This window comes from Coloeus monedula (assembly GCF_965178545.1).
Source record: "Coloeus monedula genome assembly, chromosome: 1".
NCBI classification, from domain to species: Eukaryota; Metazoa; Chordata; class Aves; order Passeriformes; family Corvidae; genus Coloeus; species Coloeus monedula.
The window spans coordinates 7,560,339-7,584,613 of NC_138781.1; the positions used below are offsets into that span (position 1 = coordinate 7,560,339).

At 47.3% G+C, this 24,275-nt stretch overlaps 1 protein-coding gene across 1 annotated transcript; it reads left to right on the forward strand.

Annotated features, from left to right (window-relative positions):
- Positions 1–370: 370 nt before the first annotated feature.
- Positions 371–2,391, forward strand: HTR5A (5-hydroxytryptamine receptor 5A; the record flags this gene model as incomplete). Its single annotated transcript, XM_082280954.1, has 2 exons — positions 371–1,108; positions 2,059–2,391. 2 exons carry the CDS (start codon positions 371–373, stop codon positions 2,389–2,391), a joined length of 1,071 nt encoding a protein of 356 aa, XP_082137080.1.
- Between the last annotated feature and the right edge of the window lie 21,884 nt (positions 2,392–24,275).

Genomic DNA, 24,275 nt, shown 5'->3' on the forward strand with positions numbered 1-24,275 from the left:
CGCGGCTCCTCCGCAGGGGCCGCCGCTCCTCCGCCCCGCTCCGGCCGCTCCGCCGCCGCCAGCGCCGCCCCGCTCCGGCCGCTCCGAGCCGCCCCGCTCCAGCCGCGCACCCCCCGCGCCCGCGGAGCCGCCGCCTCTCGCCGCCGGGGCGGGCCGGGGGCTGCCGTCAGCCGCGGCTGACGCAGGGCTCTTCCTGCCGGGGATGAAGCCCCCCGCGGCCGCCAGCCGGCAGCCCCCGCGCCCGGAGGCACTCGGGGCGGCCGGGGACCCCCCGCGCCCGCGGTAGGGCGGCGCTTTCCCCGCTCCCGGCGCGGGCAGCGCAGCGCCTCCCGCCGCCGCCGCGCCCGCAGCAGCCCGGAGCAGCCCCGGCATGGAGAGCCCGCTCAACCTCAGCTGCCCCGCCGATACGACGCAGGACACCGGCAACAGGAGCGGGTCCTCCGCCGGCCCCGAAGGCGGCCAGGCCCATCTCTCCGTCTTCAGCGTGTTGGTCCTCACCCTGTTGGCCATGCTGGTGGTGGCCACGTTCCTCTGGAACGGGCTGGTCCTGGCCACCATCCTCCGCGTGCGCAGTTTCCACCGGGTGCCCCACAACCTGGTGGCCTCCATGGCCATCTCCGACGTGATGGTAGCAGCCCTCGTCATGCCCCTCAGCTTGGTGCACGAGTTGTCCGGGCGGCGGTGGCGGCTGGGCCGGTCGCTCTGCCAGGTGTGGATCTCCTTCGATGTGCTCTGCTGCACTGCTAGCATCTGGAATGTCACGGCCATTGCCCTCGACCGCTACTGGTCCATCACCCGCCACCTGGAGTACACGCTCCGCACCCGGCGCCGCATCTCCAACATCATGATTGCCCTCACCTGGGCACTCTCTGCCTTTATCTCTCTGGCTCCACTGCTCTTTGGCTGGGGAGAAACTTACTCAGAGGACAGTGAAGAGTGCCAAGTCAGCCACGAGCCTTCCTACACCATCTTCTCCACCTTTGGGGCCTTCTACCTACCCCTATGCGTGGTGCTCTTTGTGTACTGGAAGATCTACAAGGCTGCCAAGTTTCGAATCGGATCTCGCAAGAGCAACTCCATCACCCCCATTACACCAGAAGCACTGGAGGTAGGTCAGCTTGGTTGTGTTTGGCTGGGGTCAAGCGCTGGCAGCAGACAAGCCTTTGCCAGAAGTGGAGGAAACCTAGACCAAAAATGTGCAAGTGAACAGTGATCCACCAAAGCCCTGTGGACCCTGGAGACTTCCAAGGGAAAGCAGACAGCAAAGCTTGCAAACCCAGGCTGTTGGCTCCTTCTGAGCCCGCAGCTGTGAGCACTCAAGGTGTAGCTAAAGTAACTTTGGGCAGATTGTGAGCCTGAGCTCCACGTGGGCGAGCGGTGACTCACAGATGTCCCCCCGTGGAATGCTGAATCAGTGCTCACCGGCATGAGTAAGGGGTCACCATCCCTCCCATGGGGAGGCAAGGGGAGGGTGGATGGATGGGGTGCTGTGTCTGCTGGGGATAATACCCTGGCAACCAGAGCTGTGGCTTTGGGAACACTGTGAATTTACCCAGACAGAAAACACGTGCAGAATGTCCTTGGAAATCTTTCCTAATCGTGACTGCATTGTGTCAGTTCATCCCAGGCACGGTGACTCTGCACTGTAAAGATTTCTTGCCGGGAGGAAGCAAATGTGTGCTAATTTTCTTTCCTCTCCTGCCAAGAACTCTTAAACTCAATGGATTTAGAGAAAGTAAGCAGACTTCTGTGCACGGCATGTGGGTGTGTGCCTGTTCTGCTGATCAGATTGTAAGTGGGGAAATAATCTTATTGTGCTGCTGTGTGAGCAACCCCATGTACCCTCAGTACTCTCTCTAGTTTCTAATCTCACTTTAATTAGTCTCCATCACCCAGAGGAGGTCGTACAGCCACCTTCCTTTCAGTTAGATTGTGATGTGGATAGCCTGTGTTTCCCCTGGAGCCTTGGCCCTCGCTGGCATTGTTTGGCTCTGTACCTGCTGTGTGGGATCACCTGACTGGAGTACATATGGTGCAACTTGTGTTTGTGTTTGGCAGGTAAAAGAATCTGCCCAGCAGCCACAGATGGTCTTCACTGTCCGTCACGCCACTGTTACGTTCCAGACGGACGGAGACACGTGGAGAGAGCAGAAGGAAAAGAAAGCTGCCCTGATGGTGGGCATCCTTATTGGGGTCTTCGTGCTCTGCTGGATCCCCTTCTTCATCACAGAGCTCATCAGCCCACTCTGCTCGTACAACATCCCACCCGTTTGGAAGAGCATTTTTCTATGGCTGGGCTATTCAAATTCCTTTTTTAATCCACTCATCTACACTGCTTTCAACAAAAACTACAACAATGCCTTCAGGAACCTATTCTTTAGGCAACAGTGAACAGAAAAAGCTTTCCTGCTGCCCCAGGAAGCTGATTTCAAGTGTCAATGTTTCCTACCAAATTCCTGAGGAAGTTCAAAGCCACAGATACTGAGATGATGCTAAAAACGCATCGCCATGGGTTGTATGTCCCAGCAACAGTCCCAGTCCCTCAGCAGGCTCTACATCCCAGCCTCTCAGCTGCTATTTTTCCTGCGAGTAGCATGTAAGGGCTTCTCCTGCCAGCAGCCTGGCATCCTTGCTCCAGTGCCCCGCTGTGTTCCTCCTGCCTCCCCAGTGACACTCTGTTTGGTAGCACCAAAGGTGCAGAGGAGTCCACTGGCAAAGAAACATTGGTTTGGCCACTGCTGGTGTCTCACAGCAGTAATCAGCTTTGTCCCATGTGCAAAGCTGGGACCCTATAACATCAGGAGGTTTTGTGATTACATATGAGAGTAGATATTTTATGGCTTGGCTGAAAATGTGATTTGTCTTGTCTTTCACTGGTAAAGACTGCAAAATCTTTATTTTTGGGAAATAAAACCCTTGGTAAGGGTTAAGTGCAGGCTACAAGTACCAAGCCTTTTCTCACATACTTTATGAACAGCAAATTGTGTCTATTTGCTTTTGGATTCTATGTAGCACGTTTGTTTTAAAGAAAAATACTTATTGTGAAAGCTGAATGCATGGTGTACCCTGGAATGAGAGAGAATGCATGGGAAACTCGCCTCTCGTTCCCTGACTGCTACATGTGAGCATCTGCCTCAGACCTTTATGTTTAGAAATACCAGCTGTAAATGCTAATCTTTGTGCCTGTTGTTTCCCATTTTAGAACATAAATGTATTTTGAGCAGCTGTGGGCAGGTTTCCTCTAGTTTCAGGGGATGCAAGGGGTGTATTTCAAATTGCTTGTCAAGGAGGAACTGTGTTTTACTGTTTCTGAGTGCAATCCAGAACTTGAAACCAAAGCAAAGACCCCCCCTTTGTTTCCATGAGCACTGGGTTGCAGGCAGAGGGCAGTTAATGACAGGTGATGTTTCTTTCTGGAAGCGTAATCAAACCATAGAGCTTCTTTTCTGCAAGGACCAGACTTGAATATTTCTTTTTCTGCCCACCTGTCCTTCTCTTCCTGCCCCTCTAAGGCTCCATCCCCCATGGTTGTTACTGCTCTTTTGCCTCCCTGCCTTTCCACATTGCCAACTTAATTATAGTGTTGGTATTTCACTCCTAGAATTAGAGTTACACACTTTATACTGCGCTGCTGAAAGACTGGCAGGTCTGCAGATAAAGGAAAGCATTCGTTTTAACTTAGTTAGGGGCAGCCACTGAAATCAGACCAGAACTGAAATGGTGGAAAAAAAGACAAGATGGAAATCAGAACGACCTGATTTCATGTCAGATATCTCAAGAAGAGATAAAATGGAAAGATGTCAATTAATCATGGTAAAGCTCCCTGAGGGTGGGTAGTATTGATTTCTATCTTTAGTAGACTGTGAGACATCAGATGTTAAAATTGTCACTGGTCCTTTAAACCAGTCAAAAATCCTGGCAGAGTTGGCAATAAAAGCCCTTTTTTCTTTTGCTGTCCCTGGACAGGTGAAAATGGAAGCAGAGGTCAAGGTGCTCTCTAGTGTTGCAGCACTTTCAGGACCAGTTAGACAAACATCCATCAGCACTGATATGGACATGGTCGATCCTGCCTTGTGGCAGGAGGAGAAATAGGATGGCCCTTGAGATCTTCCTTAACACTATCTTATGGAAGTCAGTTAGAAATGCTAGGTAAAAACCTGCCCTCACTGAAAGCAATGGACAATTTTTCAGTGATTTCAAATGAATCAGATTTTTATGTGGCATGTCTTGTCTCGTGAAAGCATAGTTTTCATGTTAATTAATTCAAGGAGAAGATGGGTGGGATGTGAGTAATTTTCTAACTCCCGTGAAAGAGGCTCTGAGCTGCCCTAACCATGTGCCAATCTTTACAACTAGTAAAGAGCATTTTCTCTTTGTTACATATTTTAAAATACTACTAGTGAGATCTCTGATGTATCAAAAATTGTAATAAACTCTTGAGCTGCTTTTTTTTGCTGAGTATATAAAGACTGTGCTGCTTTCTCTGGACAGTCCATAACTGATGCTGAGTTGTTCCATTTGGGAACTGCTGCTTTTGTTGTGCCAAGGGTTGTTTAGCCAAAAATTACTTGGAAAAAATGCTTCCTTTTTCACGCCAGAACTTCAGCTAAACTTGATGGTGCCTGAAAATAGGTGACTATTTCTTAGGCCCCCAGAGTGACACTTTAAACACTTTAAAGCATGGATTACCTGGGAAGTTGGACCTTAGTTCCCCATTTTCACACCTAACACCATGTCTGCACAACCCTCTGTCAGTCCCAGCTGTGTGCATGCCATTTTTATTTGCTTTTTGATGGGTATTGCAGATTCTCTGTTGTGTGGGGTCCTTGTGCAGGCTGTGGAATCAGCTGCAAGCTCAAATTAATGTCCACTGTAAGCAAACAAAAGTTAAACCAAGATCAGTGGGAAATTTCCCTACTTTTGCTGCTGTTTGGTGCCGGGGTGAAGCTGCCTTTCGTTACACCCTGTGTGTGTTCATGCTGTGCCTTAAACAGTGACAGGGAGATAGGAGATAATTTTAAAGTGACACTAGATAGTTCTAATTTGCCTGTAGTCAGGAGTAGTCCACCGTCCTGGTGTAAATTACACTCACGTTTAGTTGACAGGCCACATCTCATACAATCATTTTCTGCAAAAAAACCAGCTTCCAGTTGGTCATAAGATTTGTTCTTTTAAATCTTGACAAAAGTAGCAGCTTTTTTGTTGGACAATTCCCACAGCTCATACTTGAGACCTAACACCATGGTTAGGTAACACTTCTTTTCTGAAGATCATTCCTGCAATGCAATATGACCAGGCAGGGAAAATATCATTACTCTGGAGGTTGCACTACAGAATCATATTGAAACATGCCACAAAGACCTCAGCACAGGGCGGTGGCACAAAGAAACCTGGACATCTGATCTGGGCTCCGAGGCTTTTTACAAACCTCTCATTATTCAAACACAGATGCTGAGTGGGCTCCCAGAGATGCAAATCATGTTTGAAGACATAGGCAACCACAGCTTCAAAGGAAGCATCTTGTACCTTCTTGTTCCCATTTATACACAGAATCAGTGGTGTGAAGAGATCTGCCTCACCGAGGCTTTGTGAGGATTAATTACTAAATGTTTATCATGTACCAGGAAGGTGGAACGCTCTGGTTTGAATGCCGAGCAGCATTATAAATTGAGCTTCTATTTAATTCCTCGGAAGAACATTATTACCCATTATTATTGAGTTTTGTATGCAATTTAGTGGCTATATAATACTTCCAGAAAAGATTTCACTAACCTGCTCACACCTGCAATTAATTTATTTCCCTCTCAATGCCCTGACAATGCAATGAACATCTGTATGGGAGCTCGGTAGTGAGGGCAGCATGTGCTGAATTCTGGCTGCTGCTGAGCCTCGCCTCGCGATGCTGAGCGTGTGCTGTCAAGGTTCAAGGAGCAGCAGCTCTCTAGGCAGTCTGCTCCGAGTTTCTTTCATTTTTTAGGGAGGACAAGAAAAGGTCACTGAAGAATGCCCGTGGATTACATGACAGGTTGGCTAACCACCTTCCTCCTCCACCCTCAGCCTGTTGGCCTTTCTTCTCAGTGCGGGCAGGCCAGGCAGGTGACTCCAGGACATGCACCGGCCCTGCGCGGCCAGAGGTGAGCCACGCATGACTTCATCCCCTGGCAATAAGGGCTTTTCATAACAATTACTGCTAGGAGACATGTCCTTAGACTGTCAGCAGCAGCTGAAAGTGGGAGTTTCCTGGAAGTAAAGTTGCAGGTAATGAAAGAAATTTTGCCTGACAAAGGTAATTAATGACTATTCCTTCCAGCAATCCCCGTGGTGAGGTGCGACTTGACAAAGCGTCAAAGAGATTTTTACAAAGTAGTGGTTTGAGCTGCTTTGTTCATTGTGTTTTACTCTTGGACCCCTTATTTTACCATCACTGGTAGAACATCCCCATGGGGCTCCAGTGAAGTCATGGTGAACATGATACAGGCACCACGAATGCTCCGTGTAAGAACACATCCGTGGCAAAATTAGCATCCCCACTGTGATACACCCTGGCTGAAAATGATGACACTGCCACCATTTCATCAAATGTAAGACATGGCAAAGAGCTCTTTAAATCCTCATTATTTTTAGTTACACTGAGGTGCTGAGGAAGTTGCAAAAGACTGGAAGAGAGCTGGAGCTGTGCCAGTATTTTAAAAAGGCGAATTTGGAGAGCCAAGTATTTCGAAGACAAATGCTGTTACTGATTTACAGCTTGAAATTGATCCTTGGCAAAAAAAGTGGAGGAGCTGATAAAGGACTTGGTGAATAAAAAATTACAGAAAATAAATATAATTAAAATAAATCACATTGATGTCTTTGATTGCAGTGCATGGTTCACTGCTGATGGTGATATAAAGTATTCACTCAATAATGAATCTGGCTTGACAACATTTAATGCCTCCATTAAAAATTGAAGAAGAAACCAATATGAGGTTCAAACTGTCCAATAATTGCTAATGACTTATGGACTGGGAAAGGTGTAAATACAGAAAATAAGGTCACTTCTAAAGAGAAACGAGGATGAAAACTGGTTGGGAGCATTTCAGCCTGGTGTGAGGGAAAGGCACGTGTCCAGGAGCAGTGGGATGGGGCCCTGGTTGAAGGAGGAGAGACAAGGCTGTGATGGGGTGTATCAGGAGCTGAACATATGGGACTTTTCAGCATTTCAGGAACAAGCAGACTTATTTCTTGCCTGTGCATGGGCTATGTCCAGCTGTGGGTTTTATTCTGGTCACTGGAAGAGAGGCGGCGATTTCAGTTCATCGCCTTTTTGCTTTTCCCTCCTCCTCCGCACTGCCAGGCAGTGAGGCTCAGCATTGCCATTCTGTGTCATTTCCCATGCTGGCCAAATCAAATACTGTTCGTAATCATCCTCAAAGGCAAGACAGATGGGCCCTTTGCCTGGATCCTGCAGTGCATTGTTGTTGTTCTTCTGTCTGTTTCAGCAGTGGGATCAACAGCTTCTGTGATGCTGAAGCCCCACTGCTGCTGGTGGATGGGACCAAACAGAGCTGGGTGCAGCTCCAGGGGTTATCCATGGAGCAGGCACTGCCCCACCACTGCTCTCTGACAGGAACTAGGATGGGGAAAGATAAAACTGGAGCTATACCCTCTCCCTGGTTTTCTGCTGGAGCCACTCCCAACAAAACAGTTCCTAATCCCGCTTCTAGTCCCCTCCCTGCTTCTGGTGAGACCAAACCTGGCCAGGCAGCCCCTGCCACAGATCTGTTCATCTCTGCAGGAAGGAGAAAGAGATGGGTAAAACCTTTCTCCACTCTAATTGCAGGAAAAAAGTTCCCCAGCCCTGCCTTCCTGGGAGAGGACACAAAGTCTGCATGGCTGAGGCACCCCCTCTGCCCACTTCATTCCCTTCCCACTGGTTGCTGCAGAGGGTGAACACCACTGTATCATTCCAAACTGCCTGCTGCTCACCAGGTCCTGAGTCTGTGCCAGTGTTGGGCTGAAACTTTGCATTTTTCATCTGTTCGGGGCTGCAGCCTGAGATCAGCGCTTCTTCCTTGTGCTTTTCTATCCCCAAGTCCTGGTTAAGCACAGGTCCCACCAGCCTCAGCTGGAGGGCAGTCTTTCAAAATTAGCATCTTTGTTGGGGAAGAAGATCTCCTTGTCTCTGGGCTCAAGATGCCAAACCAGTAACTGAGGTGCCACAAAACCCCAAGATCTGCTTCTTCTTGCCCGAGCTACTGTGAATCAATGTTTGGCTCATCTGGGTCTTCACACGACACCTGGTTGGGCAGTCCCAAAGCTTAAACCATGTCCAGTCAGGTTCACCTTGCTGAGGTCCATCACGTCCCAGCTTTTTACTGCTCTCCTGTGGTGCTGTTCTGGAGCAATGGATATGGGGAAAATGTTCACACATTGGTCAGTGTGCTGCCTTCACAGCGCCTCCCTGGCATGGCACAGCTGGACCAAACAGGGCTGTTTCCAACCCAAAAGAGCCTGTGTCACATAGACCATGGTGAAAATTGATGCGATCACCTTGCAACCCTCTAAATATGCTCACAGCCTGATATCCTGCCCCACAAGCTACCTGTGCTGCTGTCAGGCAGAGTTTAGAGGGGAAAAGCAGAACCTGTGGTCACGTATTTTCACAGTTTGAGTGGAGACCTGCCTTTGAGGAGGGGGGAGGGATAATTTTGGTGCGTTGCCAAATGGCTCTTTCGGTGGGCACTGGAGCATATGGAGCCTCTCGCACAATTGCCTGGGAGCTGCAGGTCTGTGATGTTTTTTCTCTCCTCAGCTGCTCACCTGATGCCAAAGTTTCCAGGTGCATTAAGGCAGGATGCTCCCGCCGTGCGCCTTGAACCTTCCACCTGCCCATCACGGCGCTGGGGTGAATATTAAACAGACAGCAGATGCGAAGTGCAAGTACACTTGCTGGCACAAGGGGTTACTCAATATCTGGAATTCGAACGGAAAAAGAAACTGAGAGCCCATGGTATTAAGCAATTAAGCTTTTCTGAGACTTTTAAAAAGGAGGCAGGTAGATGCCGAGGAGAGGTGATGCAGCACAGCCACGCTCCTCTGCTTCCCACAGCTTTGCAGCACAAACCTCAGCCTGACAGGGGATTTCAGAGCACGTTACCCTGACTAAAGCCCTCGGGCTACTTTATAAGCTGTTGATAGTTGCCAACCAAAATGAGTGTCAGGGCTGTTTCTTATTAAAATGAGCATTTAGGGCACCTGGAGAATACTGTAAGTAGCATAAACCCTATAAATTCTTTCTGAAACCATCAAATTGGCCAATGCTTGCATGCAGAACATGCCAAATAACTTTTAAATGAAATTTATTTGACAGGAAATCTGCTGCTGGTTATCAGATCAGCTTCTCCACCACTGTTACTCACACATCTCCAAGACACCATGTACCCACTACAGCACCTTCCCCTGGTGATCCTGCACATGACTGTCCTGGGGTTGTGTCCTGGATTCCCCAGCACGAGGTGCAAGGCAGCACCTCCTGTTCCTGGTCACCTGGCCTTCAGGATACACTGGATGTGGACATGGTATGGCTGGCTGTGGAGCAGCTGGGCTGTTTTTCAGACCCCTGTTCCTCATCCTTCTGTCTGCCAGCCCCAGCTGAGGCAGCTCCCACTCCACAACACTTCTCCTGGCTTCCTTCTTGCTCTTGGAGGTGCCCCAAGGAGATCTTCAATGGCTTGGTGGAGCCTATAGTGGAGCTCTGTAGAGCTGTGGTGGTGCTCCCAGAGTCAGGGCTGCTCCTCCAGGGCTCATGGAGAAGGTAATCACCTCATAAACTGAATGAGTCATGAAGCCCCAGATCAAACGGGGTGATAAAACACTGGTGTGTTGCTCTGGTATCCCTCTGAAATGCCACTTTGCAGTGGGTTTAGGCACTTCGAAACCGTAAAGTAGGCATGACCCTCATGGAGGGGGATGCTGAGGAAAAAAGGGAGTTGTCTCAGCCCCAGTCTCTCCATCGCTGTTAATGGGAGAGGCATTTATTTCTTTTAGGAGCTCCATTCTTTCGGAGGGGCTCCCACACCCCCTGTGCAGCGCAGCAGGACCCTCGTCCATCGCAGCCACGCGGCCTCGGGGACACCGAAGCGAAGGACAGCGCTCGGACCTGACCATGTGCACCTGCACAAGCCCAGAGCCTGCTGGAGAGACAAGAGGCGGCTCTGGAGGCGCAGCAGGAGGGTGAGGAGAGAGCTCCTGGCTCTGTCCCGCAGGACGGGAGCCGGGGGCCGCCGGCGCTGCGGGCGACAGACAGAGCGCTCTGCTCGCCCCACCGCCAGCCCTGGCAGCAGGACAGCGAGGTGACTGCTCCTCGCAGCAGGGAGGCCACCGACAAACACCATCTGGCCCGCTCACCTTCCCGCTCCTCCGTGGCAAAATCAGTCCATTTGGCGAGCCGTGAGCCGAGCGTGCTCGGATCTGCTCGAGGGTGGCAGCGCAGGGCAGGAGACTGAGTGTTGCTCGCTTCCTTCTGCCAGCTGCCGTGAAGGGGAGAAACTGAGCAATAGCCCTTTTATTGTTCCCAGATGTAGTCCTGAGAGATGACGGGATGCTTAGAGGTTTGGGGGTTTTTTTAATTGTTATCTGAATGGTAATGAAGCACCTAAATAACCTGGATAATGCAAACTTTAGTGCTGACAGCACAAGGAAAGGAAAGATGCGCTCTGTCGCTGAGCAAGTCCCCTCCAGCTTTGTGAGATGTCTCAATACTGTGCAAAATGAGCAGCGTGTTCATGTTGTTCAGCATTCAGATGTATGCTAACTTCATACAGCCCCTGGTAAATGGAAAACATCTTCCTTGCTCACTATGTACAGCTGCTACAGCAGCCCCCTAAACCAGACCAGTGGTCACAAGCCTGGCAGAGTTCTAGAAGTGTTTGGACAATACTGCCAGGTATATGGTGTGACTCCTGGGGTTGGTTCTTTGTGAGGCCAGGAGTCGGCCAGGAAGGGATCCTTGTGGGTCCCTTCCAACTCACCATATTCTGTAGTTTTGTAAATTCCACTGGCCTCCTTCTTGTACCCCTTCTGATTGCCCTGAATTTTGAGATGCTGCAGAGTAGGATTAGCACTGCACATTCCCAGACTCCTTTCCTTATCCAACTTTACATCCTCTAACACTCCTACTCCTCACAAAGGCACAGCTGCCCAGCTTGGCTCTGGCTGCTGGAGTCCCAAGCGAGGAGTTTCTGCAGCAAGTAGACATGAAAACCACAATTACCCACATTGTAGGGTGATGTTGTTTCTGAAGAATGGCTGGTTTATTTTATGGGGTCAGGATTTGTCGGGGTCCCTTCCCCCTGCCATGTGGTCCTGGGAGAGGGGCCCTGGGGGGACAGACACGGGGTTTCCCTGGCCCTGCTCAGCCTCGTTCCCCACTGGTTGTTTTGTGTTCCCCTGCCCGGCAAGGACCCTCGGGTCCCCTGATTGAGCAGTTCCTCGGCAGAGCCCCGGCCATGCGGCTGGAGAAATAAACATCTCTGAAACATCTACCAAGAATCCGTCCATAGATATTTCTTGTCCACGGTCTGATACATGTGTTACAGTACACTGTAACAAGGATGCAACTTTTTTATGGACAAATGTCCTTAGGAGACCTTATAGACACAGGTGAGTATGGGAACTTTTTTTGTCCTTTGCCCTGCAAGCAGAACAGCACAGGAGACATGGGCACACACACAGCAATTTCCCAGATGAATTGCTTTGAGTTTTCCTGGCAAGCCTAAAGCACTGCATACCGAAACATACCAGGAAAACATGTTCTCTTTGGGCACAATGACCAGTCCACGCACACTGGAAAATATCAACACAAACAAACACCTTTCCTACAAAACATACACACACACAGAACCACATGTGCCCTTCTTTTTAGAATCACAGACTCATGGATGGTTTGGGTTGCAGGAGACCTTAAGAATCATCTAGTTCCAATCCCCCTGCCACTGGCAAGGACACCTTCCACTATGCCCCATCCAGTCTGGCTTTGAAAATCTCCAGGGATGGGGAAGTGGCCACTGCATCCACCATTTTAGCTGGGTTTTAGTTATTTTGCTCTTGACTGGAAAGTCTGAATGAATGTGTGAAGGACGAAAAACCTCTCTCAGCAAAATGTTAATTACTAAAGCCTCTCTCTGATCAAGGATAAATGGAAAGGTGAATCAAAGGTAAACTGATTTTGACCACAGAAAATTCTGATAACTTGAATTTTTCTATACCATCAATTATATGTGATTTGAGGAGATAAAACATTTCCTGAGCTCTTCCTGGAGGAGATTAGCAGAATATTTTGGTAATCCCTCTGATCCCTCAGGAGTGAGTGCTATTTTATTAATCATTATGCATGAAAGGTTGATGTTAGAGACTGCTACAGAGTTAAGAAATGTGACCAAGAGTTCACAGAGTGGCTGAGGGTGGCTGGAGGTCACCTGGTTCACCCCCATGTTCAAGCAGGGCCACCTAGAGCTGGTTGCCCAGGACCATGTCCAGATGGCTTTTGGGTGTCTCCAAGGATGGAGACTGTTCAACCTCTCCTGGGCAACCTGTGCAAGTGCTCAGACACCCTCAACAAAAACATGTTTCCTGATGTTCAGAGAGAACTACCTGTGTTTGCATTTGCCCCCATTGCCTCTGACCCTGTCACTGGGCACCACTGGACCTTTTTGAAAGGTCTTTAGCTTTAGACTAAGAGGACAGAAATCTTGCAGAGGCTTCATTCATTTGGACTGCAACGTGACAGATAGTTTGATCTCTTCACATTCATATCCTCTCCTGCAATTAAATGAAGTGTATTGTTCCAGTGTCTGATTGCATGTGGGAGGCAGGGATGTAGTCTGTACTCTGACTTACAGTGTTCTAGAATTAATGAAAAAATTTTCTACTTTTTTTTAAATGGAGAAAAAATGTTATTGTCTCCTTCTTCTTACTGCCTTCAGGGATCATCAGGAGAATTCTTGTAGCTACGTGTCTCACAAGTATTTAAAGTAGTAAAACGTGTAATAGCATCTTTTCCCTTCTTCTTTTTCTTCCTTTAGAAAAAAACCTGTGAGTTGCATGGAAGTTGTTTGGTGCTGTGTGGGTGTTTTATGTGTGTGTCAAACTTGCCGGGGGAAAGCTAATGAAGAACGAAGAGTTTTGCCTACGACTTAAACACCTCTCTTCCAATCACTCATTTGACTGGCATTTCGGGGAAAAGACAGTGGTTTGAGGACTGAAGAGAAGTCAGGAGTGTGGAGGTGACAGACAGTGATGCTCAGATGTGGCTGATGTTGCAGCATCTCTCTGAGTTTCCACCGTAAGGCTCCTCTGTCTGGGGACATGACAAGCTGCCAGTTTGCTGCTCTGTACTCAGACTCCTCTTGCTCCACATGCCTTGTGGGGCTCAAAAATGCCCAACCAACCCCATGCACTGCCAAGGGGGCAGCCCCGTGTGCCTGACAGCTGTGAGGCACCTTTGCTAACAATTGTGTGGGTCTCATGTTGGCTCCTGGGAGCGAAGGCTGATCTGGTGAGACAGGAAGAGGTTTTGGCAGCCCTTTGCTTTTCTTGTTGCTTGATGCTTCTCCTTGAGACAGTTAAAATGGGCTTTGCAAAGAGGCAGAGCCCAGGTGTATGAACAGGGATTATCACTTGAGGATAATCCAGCATATCTCCTGCATGAGAAAGCATTCCCTGAACCTGCTAGCAAGAGGGTCTGGGAAATACAAGCATGTCTTCATTTAAGATGAGACTTAGATGATCTAAAACACGGTTCTGAGAAAAGCTCAAGAATTAATTATGTAGGTTTCTTTTTATTTGGTGAAATGGGAGAGAGCACAGTGGGGCTTTCTCCTTTAGCCCAATATCCCGGTAGCCAAATACCTCCTGGGAGTGGTTCATAAAATCCATGGACAATAGCAGATCTACTACAGCTACATCACCAGAAAATGGGGAAATGGATGTTTTTTAATAGGTGACATACTGTTTCTTTGACTACTGGACATTCTTTGTAAATAAGAACATGAATGTCCAAAGGCAAAAATATTGATGCTGTTTCAAGTGCTGGCCCCTGTGGTCTGCACAGGAAATCACTCCTCTGCAGTTGGGTATTACACACCAAAATCTTTACCATTGGTAACTGCAAGTGTTACATGTATTTTCAATCCTGGAGACAAAACATCAGGCTGAACTTCTAACCCACAGTTTCATGTTGAAAGCACCCACCCTAAAGATGCCAGAGCCACTGCTTTCTAGCCCTACAACAGTCAGTGGAAATGGATGCTGGATTTGCCAGCTGAATTTTTGAGTATCTGCTCAAGAAGTGAAACATGGATGCACCCAGGTCATGGGTGGGAGCAGTGCTTCAAAACATGCCTGTTATTGATGAGTTTCAAACAGGTCACATGTGGTTCTTATTTGGCTTTTCAAAATCCTTCAGGCAAACAGCAAGGAGTCACCACCTAGATAAGTGTTGCTCTATTGGTAACACTTTGCATTTCTTAATTATTGTCAGGTTATTCCCAAGCAATTCTACACTGCAAAACGGTAGAAGATGCCTGGCTGAAGCAAGGACCGTCTCACTGCCCATACTGTGCTCTGAAAGCATGACACTGTCCTTTGGGTTGGTGCTATTCTCGTGGTGCGGCCCTGCCTTCGCCTGTCCCCACCCCTGCCTCATCCCTCTCCCCATTCCCACGGAGGTGCCCAACATCACTGAGCTGATGCTGAAGGCACTTGCTTGCAAATGCTGTTGAAAGAGAGGAGAGGTTGTTTCTCACTTTCCATGAGGTTAATATATAAAATATTTATTTGTAGCTTCAAGTGCCAGGTTTCTGGCCAAGACATGCTCTTCAGAAGGTTCCTGGAGGCTCTGCTCTTCCCCTCTGGCCACTGACGTGGGCTGCTTCTCTGAGCTCCCTTCCACTGCTGCCGAACCAGACATGGATACCCCGGACTTTCCAAGGCACCAGCCCATGTTTAAGCATTGCAGATAGATGCCCAAGGCATGCAGACAGGCAGCGTGGATCTTGCCTTTGATCTGTGCACACACACACCATCCTCTTTATCTTTTACTACCTGTTGTAAAATCCTTCCCTCCAAAGGGCTGTGATCCCAGCTCGGGTTTTTTGCTGCTCCCCTGCTGCAGATTCCAAAAGGATTTATGGGAGGTGCAAGACGAAAGAAAGGCTCAGAGGAAGAGCTCTCAGTGCAGACAGTTTCTGGTGAGCAGTGTGGGATTGGCAGTGCTGGAGAACAAAACATTCTCGGCATTTGCAGCTCAGGTTTCCACGAAGGGAGAGCCGGGAGCTCCTCTCCCAGCACTCACCGTGCTGTAACCTCTCCTCGGTGCTGCCTCACACCTGTCTCTGAGTCAGACAGCAGGGAGGGGGCACAGCAACACCACGTAATAATGTCTTTATGGAAGTGGTGAGTTCCCACTGCCCAAAGCTCTCTGAAGCACACGCTGACATCAAGCAGCGGTGTCTTGGTTACAGGGCAGGCTAACTCTTGCAGGGTATTTTCTGTCCTGTGCTTTGGAAGTTGGAAGTGATGCTCCAGCAAGCTCTGCAGTCTTACAGAATATGAATTGTCCTCTTTTGAGCCCCTTACCAGATGACCTTTTGTATTTCTGAAGACAGCTTTTGCACGCTAGCCATGCTACTCATCTGTATGGGAGGTACTGTTTGGCTTGAAAAAAGCACCAAAGCAAGAAGAGGTCTGAGCGTGGCTGGTCCCACACTCCTACTCGGTGGGCTGCTCTGGGGTCATCATTCCACATTTTATTATACACATTTTTCATAAACCCACTCATCCCAAAAGCCTTTTAAAGTGGGAAAAAGAATATAAAGTGGGGGTGGGCAGAAGAAAGAGGGAAGCTGTAAGGGTGGACAAGATTTGCCCCTTGAAACTGAGTGGAGGGGAAGGAAACCATCCCATTCTACAGATTTCAGAGATACAGGAGCAAAAGACATCTCCTGCTGTTTTGTAAGCCAACTGGAAAAGTGCTGGGACAAGAAAGCAGCCCTGTGTGGGCAGTCAGAGCAGAGCAGCTTTGCAGCAGGTAAAACAACTGTGGATGTTGCTTGTGCAAGAACCTTCATTACATCACCTTTGAGCTGAACTGAAAAGCAAGTCACCATAGCTGAGCAGGCTCACAAAAAGAGATTTTCTTAGGAGAAAAAAATTGAGAGGTTAAGTGACTTTGCAGCAGTTTTAGTTAAGGTTCTGAGTTCAGGGTTCAGTGCTGAATTTATCTTTGTTGCTGCCCTGAGCTGGTGCTGCATTTCAGTGGGAAACAAGCTGAAGTCTTGGTATGGAGACAAATCACAGCACATGTGCTGTTGTGGTAGTGTTGAACTATTTACATATCCTCGAATTTTATGAAGTGGAATCTCTTAATTCACAGTTTCATCCCAGCAAGTAAAGCTCCAGTGTAGCACCATGGAGCAGCACATTCCCTGCCTCCTGAGTGCCTGTATTGCCCTCCGTGGTGTGTCTCCCATGATCGTTTGCAGGCCACAAGGTCTGGGTTTGAACAGACGATTCATTTCTGTGCTGTGATTTGGAAGCCCTGTCTGCATGTCAAGAGATGAGGTGGGTAGAGGAAAATAATCACCTACCTGAGGATCACTGTGGAGCTTCATGAGGCTCTTGCCTTCACTTTCCTGTAGGAAACCACAGATCAGAACTTCCCACTGCCTGCTCTCCATCCTCCTGTTTCCTCTCTCACACAGACACTTTGACAACAGGGACTCTCCTCAGAGTGAAATTCAACCACCTACAAAGAAGCTAAATTTTTCCAGGGCAGTTGACTGTAGGAAGAGCTAACCAAGCAGCTTACCATTACTTGGAAGCAAAAATCTGAGGTTTTTTCTGAAAGATTATGACCAGGAGAAGTAGAAGGCCCGGAGGCTGATGTACAAAACAAGGGTGAAAACCTATAGAAATGATAATAAGAGGGCATCTTGTGGTATGATACCAGTAGTCACTTGGAGATCTGGGATTATTTCTCCAGTTTCTGCTTGAGTTTTGAATTTAGCTGCCTCAAATACTTTGATCATCCCTCTTCCTCATGCTTAAAAATTACTGCCCTGAAGCCAAAATGTGAGATGCTGACATTAACATTAATGCAGCCTCAGACTCCCAGCCTGCTAATCCAGAAAAACCCCACAGTAAACCACTCTCTTGATACAAATGGTCAATGATAGGCACTGAGAAAACTGCTGTGAGACATCCCAGGGTGAACAAGTGCCCACAGGCATGTTAATGGCAGAAGAAAAAAACCCATGTTTCACCAATATTTGGATTTGGGCAGTGCTGGAGCCTGGTATTAAAGACCTGAAGACTGCCAGGATCTCACCTGCCTCTGGAACATCACTTCAAGGCCCAGAGCAAACCCTCCACGGTCCATGAGCTGTTCCTTATCCTGGTAGGAAAGTTACAGAAGTGATACTAATCTAAATCCACATGTCAGAATTCAGATTGCTGCCAGAATTTAGCCATGGTTAGGAAAATGAACAGAAAAAATCCAACTCAAAATCTGGGGATGCTCATTGTGGAGCAAGAGCCAAGGAAACTTGTTTACAACTCGTTCTCCATTTAGAACAATTAATCACTGAGCCTTGATTGCATTTCCCACAAATTACCCAAAGGATGCCTGTCTGGTTGGATTAAGCCAAAATGCCCTGATGGAGTCAGTAACTGCCTGGGTTATGGATGAAAACTGGCAGGTCAACTCACTGATTTACCAAAAAAAACCAAAGAGAAACTATCTATTGAGGGACCAGGTTTTTTGCCCCTTAATTTCTTTCTGATACCAGGACTGAATTCATAACCAAGGAGGTGATAACCTAAGATGCTCTTGAACTTCTCCAGTTGTAGGGTCTTCTCTGGCCATGAAGTCATAAAATGCACTAAGAAATGCATTAAGATGAAACTAATGAAAGAGGAAAAATGGAGTTTTGGAAAAAGGAACAATTTCTTCCACTATTCTTTGGAAGAGCTACTCTCCTGAGGAAGCAGCAGCAGGCATGGCCATAACAAGAGACACAGATCTGGACAACACCAGAAAATATGAGTTTTTGTGGGAGACACATCCCCAAGGTGAGTCTACATTTGGAAACTCTCAGCTTTTCCCTGGCCAGGGTCTCAGTGAGGGGCACAGGATCTGCAGCTTCTTCTCCACCCATGGATTTTATCCCAGGTTGACCCTCACCTTACCAGCTTGGTCATGGACTTGCCTGGACACTGGGAATGAGCCTGGAGATCTGGCTGGTGGCCATAATTTTATCTGCATGCAGTGTCTACATGGCTGGTTCAGACTGCCAGAGGTTGTCACCCCAGTAAGAAATGAGACAAAAGTTATAAATATTCACCAGATATTAGGTAAGTTGCACACAGAAGCTGAATTTGATGTGAAAGCAAGAAAGTATCTTGATCTGAAATGGGTTTTTTTGTTTAAATGAGGGAAAAAGCCAAGATGGATGTGTGCTATGCTCCCAGACCTTCCCTGAAGGTGCATGAACTTTACAGATTCTTATCTGGAAATATTCAGGAGCATTCACTTAGGTCATTTTCAGACATAAATCAGACCTAGTACAGATTTCTATTTAGTTTTGCCCATAATAAAGTATCTAGAACATAATTTCTTGGCATTTTCAATTGCGTTTTTCCTCTATACTGCAGCTATAAAGCGATCACTGATGCCTAAGAAGCATCAATGAAAATAGAGACATCAGCTATTAGGAAGTCTCTTATTTATGCACTGTATCTACAAAAAGAATGCCTTTCTTCAGTTAAGCAGTGAGTTGCTGTTTTAGTCTGGGTCTCCATGTCTCCTTTCCTGTTCCAATATAAGATCTTCATCAAGAAGAGTTTTCCATTTAGGAGGTCCTGTCTATACCATCTTTCTCAATACTCTTGCAATTATTTTGTCTCCAAATGAACTCATTTGCATTTTGTAATCCATTCTAATTCCAAAACATATTTCAGAAAAATTAAACACCAAAGAGATATTCCAGAGTACATTGCAGCTGACTTTTCCTTAAAGTAGTAATTAATGATAAAAGTTTCTTCTCTCTTGAATTAGCATGATCTAAAATTAACACCCATAGGCAACCATTTGAGGTGTAGAATGCTGCTAATCAGACTGAATTTAAAGCACCAAGTCATTTAGTTAAATAGTCAGGGAAGTCACCTTAGAAAGTCAGTCTGGGCCACCCAAAGACAGCTGGGTTGATGCTGGTTACAGACCTGCTCCTCAGCACTCTGAGCCAGGAGTGGGGCAGTAGTGGAGATAAGGAGTATTGAAACATCTCCACTTCATCTTTTTTCTTTCACAGTCTGAACTTTCAGACCATCATTGAATGTTTTAGACAAATGGCAAGGCTATCTTTGGGTCACTGTGAAGAGACCAACAATGTTGTAGTTGTGCAAGTGTGTTAATAAGAGTCTGCAGAGTTTGCAGAGGATGCAGAGAATGAAGAGGAACGAGGGGCAGAGTACCTCTGGTGCAGGAGAGAGGACATTGGTTCATAACTCTCTCTCCTGTGAAAGGTGTGGCCTTTAGCTGTGGATCCTAAGGAGCACAATAGACATGACATTAGGAAGCATTTCTGTAACTGAGAGGGTGCCTGAACAATGGAACAGGCTTGTTAAAGAGGTGGTCAGTGCCCCAAGCCTGTCAGTGTCTAAGAGGCATTTGAAAAATGCCTTTAACAACTTCCTTCAAGCTGGTGAGCCCTGAAAGGGTAGTTGGACTGGATGGTCTGTAGGTCCCTTCCCCATTAAATAATCTATCCTATTCTATATCAATTTAAAGGACTTTATGCACTAAAAATCTCTCATCACACATGCCTACAGATTCCCTTGTGGAACAGAGAGCTCCTCTATTGGACGTGGGTCCTGGCTGTCACAGGGTCAGCTGGCTTCTCAACCCAAGCCGGGTCACACCCTGGTTTCTTTCTGCTGCATCAGCCCGTCCCAGGGCTGGGAAGAGCTTGTCCTTGGAGGTGCAGCCTGAGGCAGGTGTCCCCTGTGTCCTTGGTGTTGTCCTTAGGACTGGCACACTGGCAAAACATAGCCCATGCTTTGTTCTCAAGCAGCCTGCTCCTTACAGGACTGCCTGGGAATGGGACTGCTCCTGCCTGTCAGGTGTCCTGAGACCCACATGCTGCTGCTTTGCCTTTTCACAGCAGCCATTCCCAACACACACTGGCAATTCTGGGGCCATAACTCTTTCTGGGATTTTATCTGATTCATGTAAAAAATGGTATTGTTTAAAAAAAGAAAAATGGGCTAACGGATCAGTTTTAATACAAACATGACCAAGCAGTGCAAACTCGAGCAGCGTAGCTTGTCAGTGCTGGGGTTTTCAGTCCAAATCCCAGTGCTGGCAGAGGTGGGAAAAGCCCTTCAGAAATACCTCTTGCCTTTCAAGTTGTTTGGTGTTTCTCAGCTGCACTCTGCCTTTGCAAAGCGGCTTTCTCACAGCAGCAATCAAATTCATTGCCTGAGGAGGGACAAAAGCAATTCCCACCACCTATTCTCCTAAACAGTAATCTTTTTTAAAACACGTTTACGGTGTCTCTTTCCGTGGAGAGAAATGTGCAGAGTAAGAACAGCACAAAGCTGTTTATGGTGCATTGGCTGAGCTATCAGAGGAAAGCAGCAGCGTGTTCCTCTGTCTCCATCCCACAAGGAAAACCAGCTCCTATGCCCCCTGTGGGAAAGGGCTGACCACACGAGGTGCACAACATGTGTTCGTGTGTCACAAATACAATCGGGGCCGGGGGGGCTCTTCCCGTGTCTACGGAAGATGTGCCAGGCAGCTTTGCCTCCTGCTCTGCAGGGTAGTTCTCCAGGGAAACCCTGGATACAGCAGCTCCTGCTGCAGCAGCAGGAAGGCAGAAGCAGGGCTGGTTCAGCTGGAAGGAGCCTTGTGGACCAGGGTGGTGGCCCTACATGCCTGTTGCCAGGTTCTAAGGGCAAGGAAATCTGCACACACCTGCAACTGAGTTTTCATACTGGCCTGCTTGCATATTTTCAGTCCACATACACAAGCTCTAGGCAAAGGAAGCATTTTTTTACTTTTTTCCTTCCTACAGCGTCTAAGCTGTATTCCTGTTTCAAATGGCACGTCCCACAGCAAGGGTCCGTATTGCTCACACTCCTCTCACCCACCTGGTGAATGAGAGGTATCACTGCAGGAGGGGATTCCTGAGACCAGGCACATGAAATAGCCCGTGTACATCTGTGGCAAGCCCTTTATCATGTTCAGTCAATCCCTGTGAAGCATTTTGGAGAGGTTGGAGAGGTGTCACAAAGTGAGATCACTCTACACATTGCACTTGACTTGTCCTGGTATCCCACTGCTTGCTTCAGGGCTGTGATTTCTTGTCCAGAACTGCTCATAGCAGTAGTTTTCTTTTGACAGAAAAGGCATGAAATCCTCTGTAGTAAGGAATGTGTGGGTTTTCACATGCTGTTTCTGCCTTGTTCACAGTTTGCAGGCAATTTAAAAGCAGCTATTGAAGATACCAAGGCATGCTCTGTTTGTTATGGGAAAAGCTTTTACGAAAAAGCCTTGGATAAGATGGGCTGGGGGGGGGGGGTGTTTCACAGTGCTGAACATCCATAATTTTAACCAGCTATACTTTAAATAGTACCCTTTTTAACCTGTCATTTGAAGCAGTGCCTGAGAATATTCCCACCACTTCAGAAAGCCGGTGTAGTATTTAACTCCTCTCTTCTGAATGGCTCTTTCAGCACAGATTCATTCCCCAAATCCGTTTTTAACAGGAGGGCTGCCTTGAAAGCTGTGCAAAACACACAAACCTCAGAACAAGATATATGGTAATGCCCATTACTGCTTCCCACAGCACTGCCCAGCTGCTGTGGGAGCTCTTTACTTTGCTGTTTAGAAAACACTCCCATGTATTGACACTTGTAAATGATAGAAACCAGCCGTATGTTTGCAGCCTGGTGATGTGCAGAGGGGTTTTCATCTGGACCTCGGGGTTCCAAATTCAACTGTTTTCAAAGAAATGAAGAAGCCATTAAAAAGCAGCAAAGTTTAATTTGGGAAAACAAGACAAATTTTAAGTTTACAGCCAATGAAGGGGTGGAAGATGCTTCTGGCTGTGAATGTTTGCATCTGTGCTAGTGCAAGAATCAAGCCCGCCCAAGGGAGCATGGACATGTGGCCTTTCAAGAACTGGGGACACAATATATGGCTTAAGAAGGATAAAAAGTGCTAATTACAGATGAAAACATGAAATCACAGAATGCCTTGGGTTGGAACTTTAGACCATCTAGCTGTGGGCAGGGACACCTTCCACTATCCCAGATTGCTCAGAGCCTGACCCAGCCTGGCCTTGAACACTGCCAAGGATGGGGCAGCCACAATTTCTTTGGGCAACCTGTGCCAGGGCCTCACCACCCTCTGATCCAAGAATTTCCTCCGAACATCTGAGCTAAATCTCTTCTCTTTTATTTTAAAGCAATCCCCCCTTGTCCTATCTCTGCCCAGGTATAATCAATGAAGGGAATAAAAGTCTCATTTGTTAAACAAAACAGACTGTTCATTTAGAAAATACCCACCATTTAAGCTCAAATCTCCACTTTGGGGAATACTTTTGGATTACACCCATTGTATCTGTGACTGTCTTAGTGCCACTGTTATCTCTCTATCGAAATTTCTATTTGCATTGTCTCTCATTTGATCCTGTCAGGTATATCTGTGCTGGTTTTGCATGTTGAGACACTTATTCAATCCCCTCCAGAGCACTCAAATCCTGCACATCAAAGCGTCCAACAGGCAAATCCAGTTACTTCCAACTAGTGTTGCTATAACTAGGTTTTGTAGAGGTTTCAATATGCAGAAAAGGTAGAAGATATTTTCAATGAATAAATTGAGAAGGATTTAGGTGTTTTATATTTACTTGAAATTCAATAGGCATGCTTTGTAATGCTTTCTCCACGAGCTTCCCAAATGTGCCAAGAACAATGCACAAGCTGAAAGCCATCATTTCAAGGCGCTGCAGGCTTTGTTCTGCTCCAAAGGCAGTTTCCCCTCATCCTCTGGATTTACTTCTACTTGCAGTGTTTAAATTTTAATACAGAAAAGCCCAAACCCAACCTTCTACAGTGCCCAGGGAGTTGTATGTCTATGCTAATGGGTAAGAATCTTAAAAGTGACTTAATTTTGTTTGCTGCCATCTGCTTCCCCCCAGTATCACTTTTTTGGCTGAACCAGTCCAGTACAACTTGTACTGAACAAAGTTGTATCCATGACAAAGAGCATCTCCCAACTACTGATCAAAATGTGTCTTGGACCTGGGGATCCTTAGCAAGTGCTGGACAACATTTCAAGTGTTTAATGGTAACACTGGGAGCTCAGCTTCATCCTTACCCCATTTCTTCTCCCATTTCTTCTCCCACCAGCCTGATTTCACCCACAATCAACATTGAGCTCATGGTCTGTGCCCTCCCTCGCATACAGACAGATCCAAACACATCTTCTCTTCCCAAAATGCAGCTTCAGGCTGTTGCATCTCCTTCTGCAAAAATCTTCCCTTCAAACCAGCCAGGCCACATCTCAAAATGCAAATGCCACGGACAAACCTTCCAGGGCATCTCTCAAATCTCCCATATTGGCCTGAATGAAATCCCCAGAGAAGACTTGCCCAACAATTTAGCAGAGCCAGGGTCCTTGTTGAATCACCACATCTCCACATCTTTTGGAGTGGCAGACCTGTCCTTCCTATCACGTGTGGGCACCACAGAGGTGGCTGCCCATTGGATCTCTTCACTGACCTCCACATCTCATCTCATCTCATCTCATCTCATCTCATCTCATCTCATCTCATCTCATCTCATCTCGGAGATGGCTCTTCTGGGGTCCACCACACATCTGATCGTGAAAGGAGCCAAATTCCTGTTGTTATTAACCAACACAGATGGAAATGAGATGAGGACAGGTGATATTTCTACCACCACCATCAGCCCCTTCAGTTCAGTGTCCATATTTCAGAGAACGGGGGGGTAATTTCAGTTTTTAATTAAATTTTTAATTTATCCTGCTTAGTCTTATATTTGTGGTAGCCCTTTTTCTTACCAGTTTTTCCATTGTGCCTGCAGTTAACTCACCTGCCTCCCTCATTTTTTTTTTCCATAATCACTTATTTCCCTGGTCTTGCAGGTTGGATTTATGACTTTTACTCAGAATCCCATAATGTCATGAGGCAGCTGAGGATCAATTTTTTCCT